This window comes from Cervus canadensis, chromosome 17, assembly GCF_019320065.1.
Source record: "Cervus canadensis isolate Bull #8, Minnesota chromosome 17, ASM1932006v1, whole genome shotgun sequence".
Classification (NCBI taxonomy): domain Eukaryota; kingdom Metazoa; phylum Chordata; class Mammalia; order Artiodactyla; family Cervidae; genus Cervus; species Cervus canadensis.
Genome location: NC_057402.1, coordinates 2,225,536 through 2,242,441, shown reverse-complemented (window position 1 = coordinate 2,242,441; position 16,906 = coordinate 2,225,536). Strand labels below are relative to the sequence as shown.

General features: G+C 51.9%; 1 protein-coding gene across 10 annotated transcripts in view; it reads left to right on the top strand.

The window, feature by feature from the left end:
• The window catches only part of BCL11B (BAF chromatin remodeling complex subunit BCL11B), a 104,203-nt gene extending 87,523 nt beyond the window's left edge, over nt 1-16,680 (top strand). For 9 of the 10 annotated variants that reach the window (XM_043489683.1, XM_043489679.1, XM_043489686.1 and 6 more), the window contains one exon: nt 9,664-16,680. In XM_043489683.1, the coding sequence (XP_043345618.1) occupies nt 9,664-11,729 (2,066 nt within the window). In that variant the 3' untranslated portion in view covers nt 11,730-16,680. The remainder of the gene's footprint in view (nt 1-9,663) is intronic. The other variant, XM_043489681.1, reaches the window with a different exon arrangement.
• The last annotated feature ends 226 nt before the right edge of the window (nt 16,681-16,906 follow it).

Sequence of the window (16,906 nt, the reverse complement as noted above, 5' to 3'; positions counted from 1 at the left end):
CACAGCCTGCAGCTTGCGGCGCCGGCCAGCTCGCCGCGGTGCACGGAAGCCGGCGGAATGGTTTGCTGTGGCGGGTTCAGGCCTCACCTCAAGGCCGGTTATGGCAGAGTCTGCAGGCCCAGCGGAGGGGCAGCCAGGTGTGTGTCGGATACAACTCAGGCCCGGGGCTCAGACCCAGGTGTGAATCTGGGCTCCGCGACCCAGCTGTCTGACCTTAACTGTGATGAGACCGAGTTTCCTTTTTATGCGGAACCTAGATTAGAACGCACTTTTCAGAGTCTCTGTGAGTGCCCTCCGGAGAGCACAAGGCACCACTGACTGTCTCATGCAGGTTGCATGTGAGTCAAGCCCACCAAAGTCAAGGACAGATGATGACAGGAGGTGATGAGCAATCCCTCAAGGCTGTGGGGGTTTCCCAGGTGGCTCAGTGGTAAAGAGTCCGCCTGCCAATGTAGGAGACACAGGAGACCCCAGTTCGATCCCTGGGTTGGGAAGATCTTCTGGAGGAGGAAATGGCAACCCACTCCAGTATTCTTGCTTGGGAAATCTTTATGGACAGAGGAGCCTGGCAGGCTACAGCCTGTAGGGTTGCAAAGAGTTGGACATGACTGAGCAGCTAAACTGCGAGGCTGTGGGGATACAGAGGGGCTGTGCTGGGGCTGGGTCTCAGAAGATGCTTGCAGGGTGAGGAGGAAAGGCAGGTATTCCAGGCAGCAGGAACGGCAGGCTCACAGAGCTGTGACCCAGGAGGGTTGGGGGGGCCAGGGCACTGGGAGCAGTGAGTCCAGCTGGACGCTGAAGGCTGAGTGCCTGGCGCTTCCTCTGGGCAGCAGGCCATCAAAGCTGTGACTCAGGAGGGTCGCTGGCCCGCCCGCCCGCCCACTCTGCCGAGGCAGCTCAGAGGTGGATCGGGGCGGTGGAAGAGTGTCTAGATTCTTTGGAGTCACCTGGATCCCAGCGTGCTCCGGTGGGTGGAACGCAGCAAGCAGGGAGGCGTGGGCGTGCTGGGTGGGGCCCTGCCCGGCAAGCCGGGGGAGCGGGGTGTTGTTGAATGCCGAGCTGAGCCCTGCTCCCCAGACGGCCTCACCCAGAGGGCCTTGCCCGGAGGGCAGGTCCACCCAGACCTGGGCAGATGCCGTTGTCCTACCTGTGATGACTCCAGGGATGCTGACTGCAGGGGAGCAAGCAGACAGAACCCAGCTAACGCAGGCATGCTTGACTCTGAAGCACGTGTGTATTCCACACGTGACTCTGAAGCACATGTGCGTTGCACACGTGACTCTGAAGCACGTGTGCGTTCGTCACCCTGTGTGTGGCCAGAGTCCTGGCAGTGGACAGGGTCAGCTTGGTCCTCAGGGAGCCTGGATTCCCGTTCCGATGATGGATTTTAAATAAATAACCCAAGGCCAGTCGGGTGGCCTCGTACAACTTGCTTGCACCCCCTGAGCTGCCTCTATCACTCCTGTAAGCAGTCATAGGCATAGAGTTAGCAGACTACATGGAGTGATGCAGGTTCTAAGCCCCCAAGTCAGCCAAGCCCTTGCATGCTTCTCTTTCCCAGCACCTTGAACTTGACCCTAGCACTCATATTTTTCATGAAATAATCAAGAGGGTTACCAGGTGCTCTCATCTCCTCTGGGATTCGAGAGCTGCGTCCCTGGAGACCAGCAGAATACCTGGTGGATAAGGGGTGGCCAGTTCCTGCTCGTTCAGTGAGTGAATGAAAGGCAAGTGTAGGACACAGCCTGCTACCTGTCCATTCAGCCCTGTCTTGTCTGGTTCTCCACTTACTGGGCCTGTGTGAGCTGGGGCCCAGGGACAGTAGTAGTGGCTGTCCAGACCTCTGGGTTCAAGAGGATTCCGAGGCCTGCAGGGCAAGCGCGGGGGTGGACTGGTTGATGTCTGCCACGGCCGCTGGCGGAGGGGCCTTGGCTGTGTTGGCTGAGGCTGGCTCTGCACGTCAGCACCAGGGAGACCTCTTAGCAGCAATAGCGTTTCCCGGTGGTGCTAGTGGTAGAGAACCTGCCTGCCAGTGCAGGAGAGGCAGGAGACTCAGGTTCCCTCCCTGGGCTGGGAAGATCCCCCTGGAGAAGGGCGTGACAACCCACTCCAGTATTCTTGCCTGGAGAATCCCATGGATAGAGGAGCCTGGTGGGCTACTGTCTGTGGGGTCACAAAGAGTCGGACACGTCTGGGCGACTTGGCATACACACAGTAGCAGTGTTACTGCCGTCACCACCACCAGCACCAATTCCCAACAGAGCACACCCGCTACTTTTCCACGAGACTGTCGGCAGGGTTTCACTGAGTTTTTGCAGTTCTCGCCAAGAACAACACGTCTCCACAGTTCCTAGCACATGGCTGGGAGGAAAGGTAAGCGATCCCAAGGTGTACACGACGGCCCCGTCTCCTGCCCCGGGTCCCTTGACTTGGGAGGGGCCTAGGTCTGCACCCCTTCCTCTTTTGACCAGGCTTCTGTCCAGACCACAGCTAGCTGTGTGGCTTTGGGCTGATCACCCTCTCTCTTCCAGTCCTCAGTTTCCTCATCTGTGAAATGGTGCTGATGACCGTCCTTGACCTTGGGGGTTGTTGTGAAGACAGTCCGCCTTAGCTGCGGGCGGCTCATGGAAGGGTTTAACGATGGTTGATTGTTACTGCTGCCATTATTCCCCCCAGCTCCACCCCCTCTCTTGGAGAGGCTGAGGTTTGTTTGGTAGCATGCGTTGGAAGGACTGATACTGAAGCTGCAACTCCAGTACTTTGGCCACCTGGTGCTAAAAACTGACTCATTGGAAAAGACCAGGATGCTAAGAAAGATTGAGGGCAGGAGGAGAAGGGTTCGACGGAGGATGAGAGGGTTGGATGGCATCTTTGGCTCAATGGACATGAGTTTGAGCAAGCTCGGGGGGCTGGTGATGGACAGGGAAGCCTGGCGTGCTGTGATTCATGGGGTCGCCAAGAGTCAGACACGACTGAGGAACTTGAACTGAACTGATTCAGAACAAGCAGGGGTGCTTGTAGATTTCATAGATGACTATGCTTAGAAATAATATGAACATGAAACTTACAAAGGTTCCCCCCCCACCCAAGGAAACCAATTGACATTTTCTTTCTGGGATCATGAAAGGGGAGACACTCTTTAATAAGGGGTCTACATATCTAGAGATAATGTCCTTAGTCGCTTCAGTTGTGTCTGACTCTTTGCAACCCCATGGACTGTAGCCCGCCAGGCTCCTCTGTCCACGGGATCCTCCAGGCAAGAATACTAGAGTGGGTTGCCATGCCCTCTTCCAGGGGATCTGATAATAGTGATAATAATTATTATCATTTTGGGACTGAAGAGATGGCACTGTTAGCAGGCATAGATTCTGTTGGAGGACCAGGTGGTTGGCCAGCGAATCCAGCCCTCGCTTTGGGTACTGGGCATCCTAAAATCCAGAGAAGGAAAGAGGGTGTCGGGGGGACCCTGGATCTAGCAGCCTGCCCTTCGATCTGACTGCCTAGCATCTCATCACCCCTTCTGCAGGTCCTGAGTGGCCTGCTGTCCCGGGGACTCACCTGCTCTTGTGAAATGTCTCCACTCCCGGGACAAGCCCGTGGTGGACCCGACTGGGTTTCATCAAAGGGTAATCGGTGTCCTTCACTGGGAGGACACACACTGTGTCCTTTTCATTGTGAAACAGGCCCCGACAAGTGTGCAGAGAACAGTCCATCTCTCAGGTGCTGCTGGGGGGCAGCTGGGATGGAGCCGGGGGGTGGGGAAGCCTCAGCAGGGACGTGGCCCTCCCCTTGCTCTTGGGGGGGAGGGCGGCGGCTCTTGCTTCTCTCAGTTGCAGCATCCTCGCATGCCGGCAGGGATGTGGACCTGGCCTGGCCCCTCTCAGAGGTCATATGTGAGCGAAATGCCTTGATGGCTGTGAAAATGCCAAACCAACTGTCACGTGCTTTGCAAGCTGCAGCGGGACATGTGAAGCCCAGACTCAGTTCGCTCTGCAGCATCCAGGCGCCAGGACTCTCACTTCTGCCTCCACTTTCGGGTGGAGAAAGGCCCCGGCTGGCCATCACTGCAGGCCCTGCTTGAGCTGGGCGGCGGTGTCTGCTTGTGGCTCTGGAGCAGCTAAATCCCCCGCAGGCAGCAATACCCTTCTATTTGGTATCACTCGGCCTTAGGAGAGCCCTTTTAAACTATTGCTCTCAATTACGGCCTTTTTATTGAATAATAACTCAATTAAAGGTGTGCTTTTTATTTAACATCCCTGATACCTTTATTGGGATTATTAGAGTAACCAGCATAATAGGGAGGAACAATTATTTCAGTGCTCATTAAAACACACACACACACACCCCTGCTAGCAGAGGGAGAGCAGCATTTCATTGCAGGAGCCCAGTTGTGTGTTGGTTCCCAAGAGTCACAATAAAAAATGATGTTTCCTCAACGTTTGCAAGTTTCTATTTCCCTGGAACCTCTAATGCATTAGGCCGGCTGCATTAAAATTCCTTCAGGGTTTTATTACAGCCAGAGTTACACAGAAGGGCACCCCCTGAAACATCTACTGCCAGGTACAAGATGGATAATAAAACACGAAACATACAAAGCCCAACCATAACATGTGCATGTGTGGGGATGTGTGGATTTTATAGGGATCGCGTGGGATCTCATTTGCTTCCCCAGCCCTCTTCGGAAGCTGACATGTTATTCCCATTCTACTGATGAGGAAATGAAGCTCAGAGAGGTAAAGTGACTTGGTTGACATTGTTGTTGTTTAATTGTTAAGTATGTCCGACTCTTTTTTTGCGACCCCATGGACTATAGCCTGCCAGGCTCCTCTGTCCATGGGATTTCCCAGGCAAGAATACTGGAGTGGGTTGCCATTTCCTTCTCCTGACCTAGGGATTGAACCCGTGGGTCCTGCATTGTAGGCAGATTCTTTGCAACTGAGCCCCCTGGGAAGCCCCTTGACTGACATCTTCCTGCGGGAATGGCAAGGCAGCGAGCTCATGCCGCTGTTCTTGTAGCAGTGATCTCAGGGAGGGTTCTGAATTAGAGGAAAACACAAGGGCCTCTCTTGAGAGCCAGTACAGCAAAGAAGATCTGGTGTTGGTTTCTGCCAGTGGATACCAAAAACATCTGAGGAAGGAGAAGGGAAGGAAGTAAACAAGGAAACACACTGGCCTTGGGTTCTGAGCCGCCAAGCCTGATGTCGCGATCCCAACGCAGCTGACATTTCTAGGTCTGTAGGCCAGGCTTGACATTGCTGGGTAAGTTGCTTCAGGGCTTCCCTGGTGGCCCAGATGGTAAAGAATCTGCCTGCAGTGCAGGAGACGTGGGTTTGATCCGTGGGTCAGAAGGATCCCCTGGAGAAGGGAATGGCAACCCACTCCAATATTCTTGCCTGGAGAATTCTATGGACAGAGGAGCCTGGCGGGCTACACCCTTCGGGGTTGCAAAGAGTCCTACACGACTGAGCAACTAACACTTTGCAACTTCCAAGTCGCTTCAAAATAATCTAGGCATTGACCTCTTGGTTGGAACCTCGGTGACAGCCACGGTGGCAACGTGTTGGGGCATGGCCCCTGTCTGGGCCATCAGCAAAGCTGGCACCAGCTGGAGCTTCCAACTCACCTCTGGGCAAGTGGCCCTGAGCTCCAGGAGCAGGGACCGCCCTGCGTCCGAAGCAGCCCTCTCACCAAGGGACTTCTGCCACATTTAAAAATGAGCCGTCCGTGACTGTGTGCTGCCTTTTAAAATATTTAGCGAGTTTTTTGAATAGAAGAATGTTCTGAGTGGCTCTTCAAAGCCTTTCTGACATTGTTCAGTTTTCAAAAGTGAGCAGTCCCAGTGCTCAAGGCTACTTCTAGGCAACAGATAACCGTGAAGTGGAAGTATGGAAATGAACATTTTATTTAAAAAAGAAAAGTTACGGGGGAGAGTGGAAAGAGCATTGTCTAGGAAGGGCCTTTGAGGACTGGGAGATTTAAAAACATTGGAAGCTGTCAGATCCTGAGATAGACCGTCCCCTGCTGTGAATCTTGCTTTGGTGTGGAGGGAAGTGAGGGGACCAGATTGTTCAAAGGCAAGGAAAAGTGCTTACCCTGGCATGATCTGGAACCCTGGAATCCGATTTGGTGGGTGCACAGAGCTCTTCCCCACCTGATGAATTCCAAACCGGTTAACTTCCTCCTCCGGCTTTCCTGGTGGCTCAGTGGTAAAGAATCCGCCTGCCAATGCAGGAGACACAGGTTTGATCCCTGGGTCGCAAAGAAACCCCTGAAGGAGGAAATAGCTATCCACCCCAGTATTTTTGCCTGGGAAATCTCATGGACAGAAGAGCCTGGCTGGCAACAGTCCATGGGGGTCGAGAAAGAGTTGGACAGGACTGAAGGACGAAACTACAGCAAACAAAACTTCCTCCTTAGACTTCTCTAAGTTAGAGTCTTATAAATGTCTTTCACTCTTTTTGTTTTGTCTTTTTTTTTTTTTTTTAATAAGAAATGGAAACCTCTGAGTTCTTTAGAACGTGCAGCTACATGCTTCTCAGCAGCTGCTGCTTGAGTTTAAAAAAATATATTTTAATCGGCCATTTCATTCCTGGCCTGCCTGAGAATTTTGTACTGTCTTCTGATACCCGCATTCCTCAGGGGCGGTAGAACTTTCTAGAAAGTGTGTGGCCATCCGAACAAGGAACAGGAAGTGCTCCGGAGAGACCCAAGGAAATGAAGATGATAAAGAAAGAGGTTAGGGGAAGGGAGGCGGCCCAGCTTGAAAACACAAGGAACCAGAGCGGCTGTGTGTGTGGAACTCGGTTCCTGAGAGCGGCCGGAGCCCAGGTGCAGAGTCCACAGTGCTCTTTTTTTTTTTTTTTTTTAAATTCATTTGTATTGAATTACAGCTGAAACCAGTGGATTTTTAGAATTGTTTATTGGCTGTGCCGGGCCCTTGTTTTTCTCGTTGCGGTGCTCCGACTTCTCATTGTAGTGGCTTCTCTCTCGCGGAGCACAGCTCTAGGGTACGTGGGCTCGGGAGGTAGTCGTGGTCCCGGAGCTCCAGAGCACAGGCTCGATAGTTGACGTGCACGGGCTGAGTCGCTCTGAGGCACGTGGGCTCTTCCCGGATCAGGGATCGAACCCACGTCTCCTGCACTGGCAGGCAGCTTCATTACCGCCGAGCCGCCAGGGAAGTCCAGTGCTCTTTAATTGGAAGATCTATGGCCTTGTGGGAGGTGGTGCTTCATTTGTGTTATTAGCTCCTGGTGTCAGGGAGGGATGTTTTCTTTATCTTCTTTTTATTACTTATTTATTCTGCCTCGTTCCAGAAAAGGATTTGAGGAGGACTAAACACTATGGCGTCTGGCCAGCTCTCCCGTGAGACTGAGGTGAACCGTTCGGTCGTTCCCCACATATATCACCTAATAAGCCAGGACAGGCGATGGCGCCTCCAAGAAGGCTGTGCATCTCTGGGCTGTAGCATCGTCATGTGCCAGCAGGGACATGGTCCTGGCCTGGCCTCCCTCAGTGGTCATGCAATGATGAAATGCACCAAAAAAAAAAAAAAGGCCTTTTGTTGCGATAGCGAGGAGGCATGCAGGAAGGGAAGGCTGAGGTGTTGGTGTGGCCTTACTGCTCCCAAAGCGAGGAACACGGCTGCCCAGGGCCTTGGTAAGGCCTCCCTGCCCGTTTCTTGGGGGAAGATTCTCCTGAGGGGCTGCAGCATGGGGAACTGAATTAATGCAGATATGCTGGGAGAAGGAAGTTGCCCAGACACCCTGGGGAAAGAAAATGGCCTCAGAAGTTCTCCTGGAGCTGGGTTTAAAAACGAGGGGAAGCTGAGCTTTGGAATCCTTTTTCCCTTTCTGTCTGTTCCCCCATCACCCACCCACTGGTCTCCTCACTACCAAACCTGGAGACACATGTCCTGTTGGACACGAGCATGCGGTGATGACCAGGCTTGGAAGGCATGTCTTGGTTCCCAGCGGTGGGTGATCTGGCCCAGTTGGGTCCGTGTTGCGGAGAATCTCCATGCTGACCCCTGACTCCTGGAGGACCCCACACACTGCATAGCTCAGGGAGGTCCAGGCCCCTTTAAAGCCGTCAAGTCTAACCCGTAAGGGCATTTGTTCTCAGAGTCCACAGAGTTCATGCTGCTAAGGGTGAGGCCCCCAGGAAACATACTTCTCGGGTGGGAATCAAGGAAACAAAAACTCCGTCTCGCTATGGGATTTCAGAAGTCCCTCCTCTTTTGAGGGGCTGTACTCCCCCCTGCCCTTCCTGATCCTGGGTTTGGAAACTAACATGCACCTTTGGCTCCACTGGGGAGTTTGCAGCTACTGTACTTTATCAGTGTTAAAATCTTCCAGGTACAAGGCAGTCTGAAAAAACAAAAAGGGTTTTTTTTTCAAGACCTCGGCTGTGACGCCATGTTCCCTTTCCCTTCCCCGGCCAGTGAGCAAGTCTGATGGGGGAGGGCAGGGCCTGCCCACACCTGTCCCGTTTCATGTGGTGTGTTAGGAGAGCTTCAGGCTGGAGAAGCAGCTAGTTTCACCCTCAGGTTGAGAACGTCGGCCCTGAAATAGGTGCTGGTTGGGAGGTCCAGGCTCCCATTTTGTGACCGCCCCCAATGATGGGGGCAGAGACAGGGACGTTTTGGCTCCACGCCACCAGCATCCACTGACACTGGATGCCAATGCCACAGCCAGTTTGTCACAAACTCACACTTGCTACTGTTCATCCTGATCTCCCTGTCAGATGTGACACTCTCATTCAGTCTCCTGACAAGGGACCTCATATAGGCCAGTGCCCTGCCCCGAGGGGTCCATGCTGTGGTTGGGGGGGTGTGTGTGTCTGTGTGAAGCCATTAGGTCAGTGATGGGGGGTGGGTAGCTGCCAGCCAGTAGTGATGTTCTTACGATGCTGAAGTCCTGTTCCTATGTGCATCCATGTTTAACGTGGACGGTGCTTTCTGCACAGACACTGGTGTATGAAACCCCACGATTTCCTGTAGTTCAACTCCCAAATGACGCAGAGGTTATCAGCCAGTTCTCTTAAAATGTTTGCGAGGTGACTCAGTTTGATTTGTGTTTCTTAGAACTTCCTTGGATGGAAGATTTGCCTAGTCATGACTGGGTGGGGTGGGGGGGAGTTGTTTTGTCCCCCAGAGAGGTTTGGCAATGCCTGGAGAGATTTTTGATCCTCATGACTGGGAGGGGAGGGAGTGAGACTGGCTTCTAGTGGGTAAGCCTCCAAACATCCTACAAGGCACAGGACAGTACCCACCACCCCCAAAGAATTATCAGGCCCTACATGATGGCTGAACTTTGCCCCGCTATCTTAGGCAGCCCAGCCTTTGTATACTTCCCATTGTTGGAATCAGGCATTCTCACAAATAACATCTCCTTTGGCTTCTGAGATGATGGGTTTAAAGACATCATGTTATAAGGGCACAGAGCGAGGTCTACCAATTGGAGTAACTTGCTAAAGGCCGCCACACAGAAGCTTCTCTAGCCTATCCGTCAGGGGGTCTGCCAGGGGGTCTGCCTGGGCGTCGCCGGCCTGGGCCTGCTCGGCAGCGGTCCGCTGCCGCCCCTGAGAGCCGCGACGCCGCGGCGCGCGCGCCCCCGCCCGCATCTCACGTCTCTCTTGCCTCTTTCTGTCCGTGTGTCTCCCCAGGTAAAGATGAGCCTTCCAGCTACATTTGCACAACATGCAAGCAGCCCTTCAACAGCGCGTGGTTCCTGCTGCAGCACGCGCAGAACACGCACGGCTTTCGCATCTACCTGGAGCCCGGGCCGGCCAGCAGCTCGCTCACGCCGCGGCTCACCATCCCGCCGCCGCTGGGGCCCGAGGCCGTGGCCCAGTCCCCACTCATGAATTTCCTGGGCGACAGCAACCCCTTCAACCTGCTGCGCATGACGGGCCCCATCCTGCGGGACCACCCGGGCTTCGGCGAGGGCCGCCTGCCGGGCACGCCGCCGCTCTTCAGCCCGCCGCCGCGCCACCACCTGGACCCGCACCGCCTCAGCGCCGAGGAGATGGGGCTTGTCGCCCAGCACCCCAGTGCCTTCGACCGAGTCATGCGCCTGAACCCCATGGCCATCGACTCGCCCGCCATGGACTTCTCGCGGCGGCTCCGCGAGCTGGCGGGCAACAGCTCCACGCCGCCACCCGTGTCCCCGGGCCGCGGCAACCCTATGCACCGGCTCCTGAACCCCTTCCAGCCCAGCCCCAAGTCCCCGTTCCTGAGCACGCCGCCGCTGCCGCCCATGCCCCCCGGCGGCACGCCGCCGCCACAGCCGCCGGCCAAGAGCAAGTCGTGTGAGTTCTGCGGCAAGACCTTCAAGTTCCAGAGCAATCTCATCGTGCACCGGCGCAGCCACACGGGCGAGAAGCCCTACAAGTGCCAGTTGTGCGACCACGCGTGCTCGCAGGCGAGCAAGCTCAAGCGCCACATGAAGACGCACATGCACAAGGCCGGCTCGCTGGCCGGCCGCTCCGACGACGGGCTCTCGGCCGCCAGCTCCCCGGAGCCCGGCACCAGCGAGCTGGCCGGCGAGGGCCTCAAGGCGGCCGACGGCGACTTCCGCCACCACGAGAGCGACCCGTCGCTGGGCCATGAGCCCGAGGAGGAGGACGAAGAGGAGGAGGAGGAGGAGGAGGAGCTGCTGCTGGAGAACGAGAGCCGGCCCGAGTCGAGCTTCAGCATGGACTCAGAGCTGAGCCGCAACCGGGAGAACGGCGGCGGCGGCGGCGGGGTGGCTGGCGTGCCGGGCGCGGGCGGCGGCGCCGCGGCCAAGGCGCTGGCCGACGAGAAGGCGCTGGTGCTGGGCAAGGTCATGGAGAACGTGGGCCTGGGTGCGCTGCCGCCCTACGGCGACCTGCTGGCCGACAAGCAGAAGCGCGGCGCCTTCCTGAAGCGCGCGGCCGGCGGCGGCGGGGGCGGCGGGGACCCGGGCGACGACGACGACGCCGGGGGCTGCGGCGACGCGGGCCCCGGGGGCGCGGTCAACGGGCGCGGCGGCGGCTTCGCGCCGGGCACCGAGCCCTTCCCGGGCCTCTTCCCGCGCAAGCCGGCGCCGCTGCCCAGCCCCGGCCTCAACAGCGCGGCCAAGCGCATCAAGGTGGAGAAGGACCTAGAGCTGCCGCCTGCCGCGCTCATCCCGTCGGAGAACGTGTACTCGCAGTGGCTGGTGGGCTACGCGGCGTCGCGGCACTTCATGAAGGACCCCTTCCTGGGCTTCACGGACGCGCGCCAGTCGCCCTTCGCCACGTCGTCCGAGCACTCGTCCGAGAACGGCAGCCTGCGCTTCTCCACGCCGCCCGGGGACCTGCTGGACGGCGGGCTGTCGGGCCGCAGCGGCACGGCCAGCGGGGGCAGCACGCCGCACCTGGGCGGCCCGGGCCCCGGGCGGCCGAGCTCCAAGGAGGGCCGGCGCAGCGACACGTGCGAGTACTGCGGCAAGGTGTTCAAGAACTGCAGCAACCTGACGGTGCACCGACGGAGCCACACCGGCGAGCGGCCTTACAAGTGCGAGCTGTGCAACTACGCCTGTGCGCAGAGCAGCAAGCTCACGCGCCACATGAAGACGCACGGGCAGATCGGCAAGGAGGTGTACCGCTGCGACATCTGCCAAATGCCCTTCAGCGTCTATAGCACCCTGGAGAAACACATGAAAAAGTGGCACGGCGAGCACTTGCTGACTAACGACGTCAAAATCGAGCAGGCGGAGAGGAGCTAAGCGCGTGTGCGCATGTGTGTGTGCGCGCGTGCGTGCGCGCGCCTGCGCGCGGGGGCCCGGGCCCCACCCCGCGCACCTGTACAGTCGCCCCGTCGCCAAGCGAGAGAATGCTGACCTGACACTTGCCTCCGCGTCACCGCCGCTCGGCGCCCCCCGCGGGTCCCCGGGGCCCAGGGGAGGCGGCCCTCCAACCTAACCTGTGTCTGCGAAGTCCTATGGAAACCCGAGGGTTGATTAAGGCAGTAAAAGCAAACAAACAAACAAAAATTGTGGAGCCTTTTAACTGTGCAATAATTTCTGTATTTATTGGGTTTTGTAATTGTTTTGGCATGTGCAGGTACTTTTTATTGTTATTCTTTCTGTTGAAATTCCTTTAAGAGATTTTGTTGGGTATCCATCCCTTCTTTAGTTGGTTTTTTTTTTCTTCTTCTTTAACCCAGTAGTAGCCTGAGCGATGACTCCTGGGCTCTGTAGAGGGGAAGCTATCTTTTAAATTATAATTTGGGGGGGGGGGGGGGGGCGCTGCTTTTTTTGAAATCTAAGCTAAGCATGTGTAATTTCTTGTGAAGAAGCCAACACTTAAATGACTTTTAAAGTTGTTTACTTTTTTATTCCTTCTTTTTTTTGTCCTGAAATAAAAAGTGGCATGCATTTTTGGGGGGGAGGGGGGTGGATGTACAGCGGATAACAATCTTTAAAGTTGTAGCACTTTGTTTCAGAATTGGAATGGAGATGTAGCACTGATGATGTCCTGAGTAAGGGAGGCCTTTTCTGTGTTGACTTCAACCTTGCCATACATAAGGAAATCTTTGAATGGTGGGCTTTCCCTCCCCCCCACCTCCCCAAATACTCAGCACTGCCAGAGAAACAGGAGTTTTTGAGGACTTTACCCCAGGAAATGGCCCAAGAGCGTTCTAAAATTGTGCATTCCCAGCAGATCCCATCTGTTTCTTGGAATGTCGGTGTGCCCTGGAATGCCGTCTCTGCTATTTGCCATAGATTAGACTAAATAAAATAGGCTGAGGGTACTTTGGGGGGTAGATAGATGGTGGTGGCCTGCAGTAACACAGAAAGAAAAGAAACCAGCCGTGTTCTTTCAGGCTTCTTCTGGCTTGACCGTTTCTCTCTCTCTTTTTATCACCCTCACCACAGACATCCTAAGTCATCTCTTGCTACCAGTGACAACAGACCGTTTCTCAAGCAGACAAGTGTCCTGATGGTGACTTGAGGGAAGTTAGTATTCTCTCATGCAATGCACACTGATGACATTATATGGATGGGGTGGGGAATCTTGCCAATTTCAGTTCCCTTTTACTGCAAAGCGGGAAGAGTTCCATCCGAAGGTGCCCAGCGCTACTTCCCAGTTTTTGTGTTTTTTTTCTATCCCGTTAGGTTGGAAGGTACTAAACATTGGACTGTTCAGATTAGACATTTGAATTCTGTTGACCCGCACTTTAAAGCTTTTGTTTGCATTTAAATTAAATGGCTTCTCAACAAGAAATTGCAGCATCTTCTTCTTTTTGGCCCAGAGGTGGGTTAAACTGTAAGGGATGGCTGAGATTGAGTGTCAGTATTGCTAAGCGTGGCATTCACAGTACTGGCACTATAAAGAACAAAATAAAATAATAATTTATTGGACAGTGTTTCTACTGCCATTCAATTTGATGTGAGTGCCTTGAAAACTGATCTTCCTATTTGAGTCTCTTGAGACAAATGCAAAACTTTTTTTTTTTCTTTTGCAATGAAAAGACTTTTTTAAAAAAAGTAAAACAAGAAAAGTACATTTCTTTAGAAACAAAGCCACATTTACTTTAAATAAATTTTCAAAAATCCTGGTTGAAGACGTGAAAATGCCATAAGACCCAATCAAATGAAGAAATAAACCCAGCACAACCCTGGATATCCATTAGCTGAATTAACCTCAGCCCCTTTTGCCTGTGGGACAACGCTGCTTAGATGTGGAGTGGAGGTGACTTACTGCTGAATTAAAACTCAAGTGACACAAGGTACAAGTTGATATTGTTGAATGAAAAAACAATTCAGGAACAATGGCTAATTTTTTTCTAAAGTTAAATTTAGTGCACTCTGTCTTAAAAATACGTTTACAGTATTGGATACATACAAGGGTAAAAAAAAAATTGTGTGTATGTGTGTTGGAGCGATCGTTTTTTTCAAAGTTTGCTTAATAGGTTATTAAAAAAAATGCCACAGTGGCTGCGTGTATATTGTTTTCTTTTGGTGACGGGGTTTTAGTATATATTATATATATGAAAATTTCTTGATTACTGTAAAAGTGGACCAGTATTTGTAATAATCGAGAATGCCTGGGCATTTGACAAAACAAGAAAAAAAAAACCCTTTTCTTTTCCTTGAAAATGTTGCAGTAAAATTTAAATGGTGGGTCTATAATAATTTGTTCTTGTCACAGTAACTGTAAAGTCGGAGTTTTAGTAAATTTTTTTCTGCCTTGGGTGTTGAATTTTTATTTCAAAAAAATGTATAGAAACTTGTATTTGGGGATTAAAAGGGGATTGCTACACCATGTAGAAAAAGTATGTAGAAAAAAAAGTGCTTAATATTGTTATTGCTTTGCAGAAAAAAACCCCCCACATTTCTGATCTGTGCTTAATTCTCTCCTCCCACCTCCCTCTGGAATGGATATATTGGTTGGTTCATATGATGTAGGCACTTGCTGTATTTTTACTGGAGCTTGTAATTTTTTAACTGTAAGCTTGTCCTTTTAAAGGGATTTAATGTACCTTTTTGTTAGTGAATTTGGAAATAAAAAGAAAAAAAAAACAAAAACAAGCAGGCTGCCATAATATATTTTTTTAATTTGGCAGGATAAAATATTGCAAAAAAAAAAATTTGTATGTTAAGTCCTATTGTACAGGAGGAAAAAAAAAAAAAGGGTTGTTTGACAACCTTCGAGGAAAAGAAACAAAAGGAAGTAGCTAAATGCTTTGGTTCACAAATCATTTTAGTTGTATATATTTTTGTCAGAATTGGCCTCTACCAAGGACTGTTTGAAATAGGGCTTCAATCTGAATGCCCTGAACCTTGCATCAAGGCTCCCTGGTGTGGCCACAGCAGACCGGATGGGAAATTCTTTATTCGCGTTGAGTGGAGAAATCAGTTTTTTTGTCGAGATGTCGGTACCATTTCACAGAGCCCTCCCTCCTGTACCAGGCATCTGTAAAGATGTCAGACTTGGGGGAGCGAGCGCACGCCTTCTCTTCACCACCTCCACCGCCACCTCTCCCACCCTTCAGAGCAGAAAGAAATGCAAACCGAGCTTTTTCTAGTCCTTGAGAGAACGTCAAGCAAGCAAGCAACACAAGACAAAAAAATGTAATAAAGGGAGCTGGCGTGTCAGCCAGGCGCAGGTGACGTGGTCTGCGGCTGGGACCAGGGCAAATTGAATTTCAGGAAGGACTCCCCATCACAGCCAGGACCTTTTAATCTGTGGAGAGTGGTGGCCTGCTGTCTTTCTTACCTGCTCCGCTGCTTTCTCTCCGGAACCTACATTCCGTCAGTTTCCAAATGCCTAGGGCCTGGGACGAATTCGGTGCCTTTCCACAGTTCTTTCTCTTTCCTTCCCGTGTGTTTCCTCTCCATCTTCCCACCTCTGTCAGTCCTTGATGTGCTCATTTTTATCTGATTTATTTCTCCCTCTCTGTCCCCCCTCTTTTTTTTTTTTTTGTAAAGCCAAGTAGCTTTAAGATAATAAAGTGGTGGTTTTTTGGATGAGGGAATAATACGTTTTAAAAAAATACCTATATCAGGAAGCCATTTTTTATTTCAGGAACTCTAAGAAATCATTATATTTCAGGTTATGAAAGTATAAGCAAGCATCCTTTCGGGCAATTTCTTTACCAAATGCAGAAATATCTCTTCTGGGCGCTTTTCTGTTTAATACGCTTTTCCTCTTGCCACTTACCTTTGCAAAGTAAAAAGAACGGGGGGAGGAGGTGGAAGATCAAGCTGAGATGTTTGTTTCCTACCTGTTCGACCCGAAGACCCACGGGCTGCCCTTTTCTCCGGGTGCCCTGAGGAGGTCCTTGAGCAGCCTCCAAGGCAATCCTGTAGTTACAAATGCTAGCCAGCTCTCACCAGCTTCCGCAAAGTCACCACGATGCCAGAATCAAGCCATCCTAAAGCACAAAGATTGTGTCTCTGTCGACTGCAGAGAAATGAGCATTTTTGCTTCTCTTTTTTTGTGTTTAAAAAGCCAACACTGAAGCAGATGACCCAGTGAGAGAGGCCCCGGGCCCCAGGGGGACGCAGCCGACCCCAGGCTGGTTTTCCACACTGCCACAACTTGGTTCAAAGTTGCCCCCAATTGGAACCTGCCACTTGCCATTTGAGGGTCTTTCATGGGGGAGGAGGAGGAGGCTGACTTCCTCTAAGCAGCAACGTGAAAAGTAGGGAAGTCAGCCATTCGTTCCGGTCCTAAGTGACAGTCAAGGATTTTTGTGGAACACAGGCAAACCCATGAATTTTGGTGCTCCTTGTATCAGCTCTGCGAAGCAAAGTTACATTGAGTTAAGTTGTTTGCATTTGTACTGGCAAGGCGAAATATTTTTATTACCTTTTCTATTACTTATTGTATGAGCTTTTGTTGTTTACTTGGAGGTTCTGTCTTTTACTACAAGTTTGGAACTATTTATTATTGCTTGGTATTTGTGCTCTGTTTAAGAAACGGGCACTTTTTTTTTTTAATTATGGATAAAATGTTGAGATGACAGGAGGTCATTTCAATATGGCTTAGTAAAATATTTATTGTTCCTTTTATTCTCTGTACAAGATTTTGGGCCTCTTTTTTTTCCCTTAATGTCACAATGTTCAGTTCAGCATGTGTCTGCCATTTCATTTGTACGCTTGTTCAAAACCAAGTTTGTTCTGGTTTCAAGTTATAAAAATAAATTGGACATTTAACTTGATCTCCAAACCTTGTCCTTTTCTGTGTCTTTCAAGGGTAGGGGATGGACAGCTTATTTCCAAGGGTGAATTAAAGGTCTTTCTCCATTTTTCTCCTGACTCAAACCCGTTACTCTTGTCTCTGAGAGGACAGGAAATAATGGCATGAGAGACCAGCAGTGCTTTTTCTTTACCCCTGTGAAGCACTGTGATGTGGAACAGTGGTTCTCACTCCTGGTTACACACTGGAATCACGT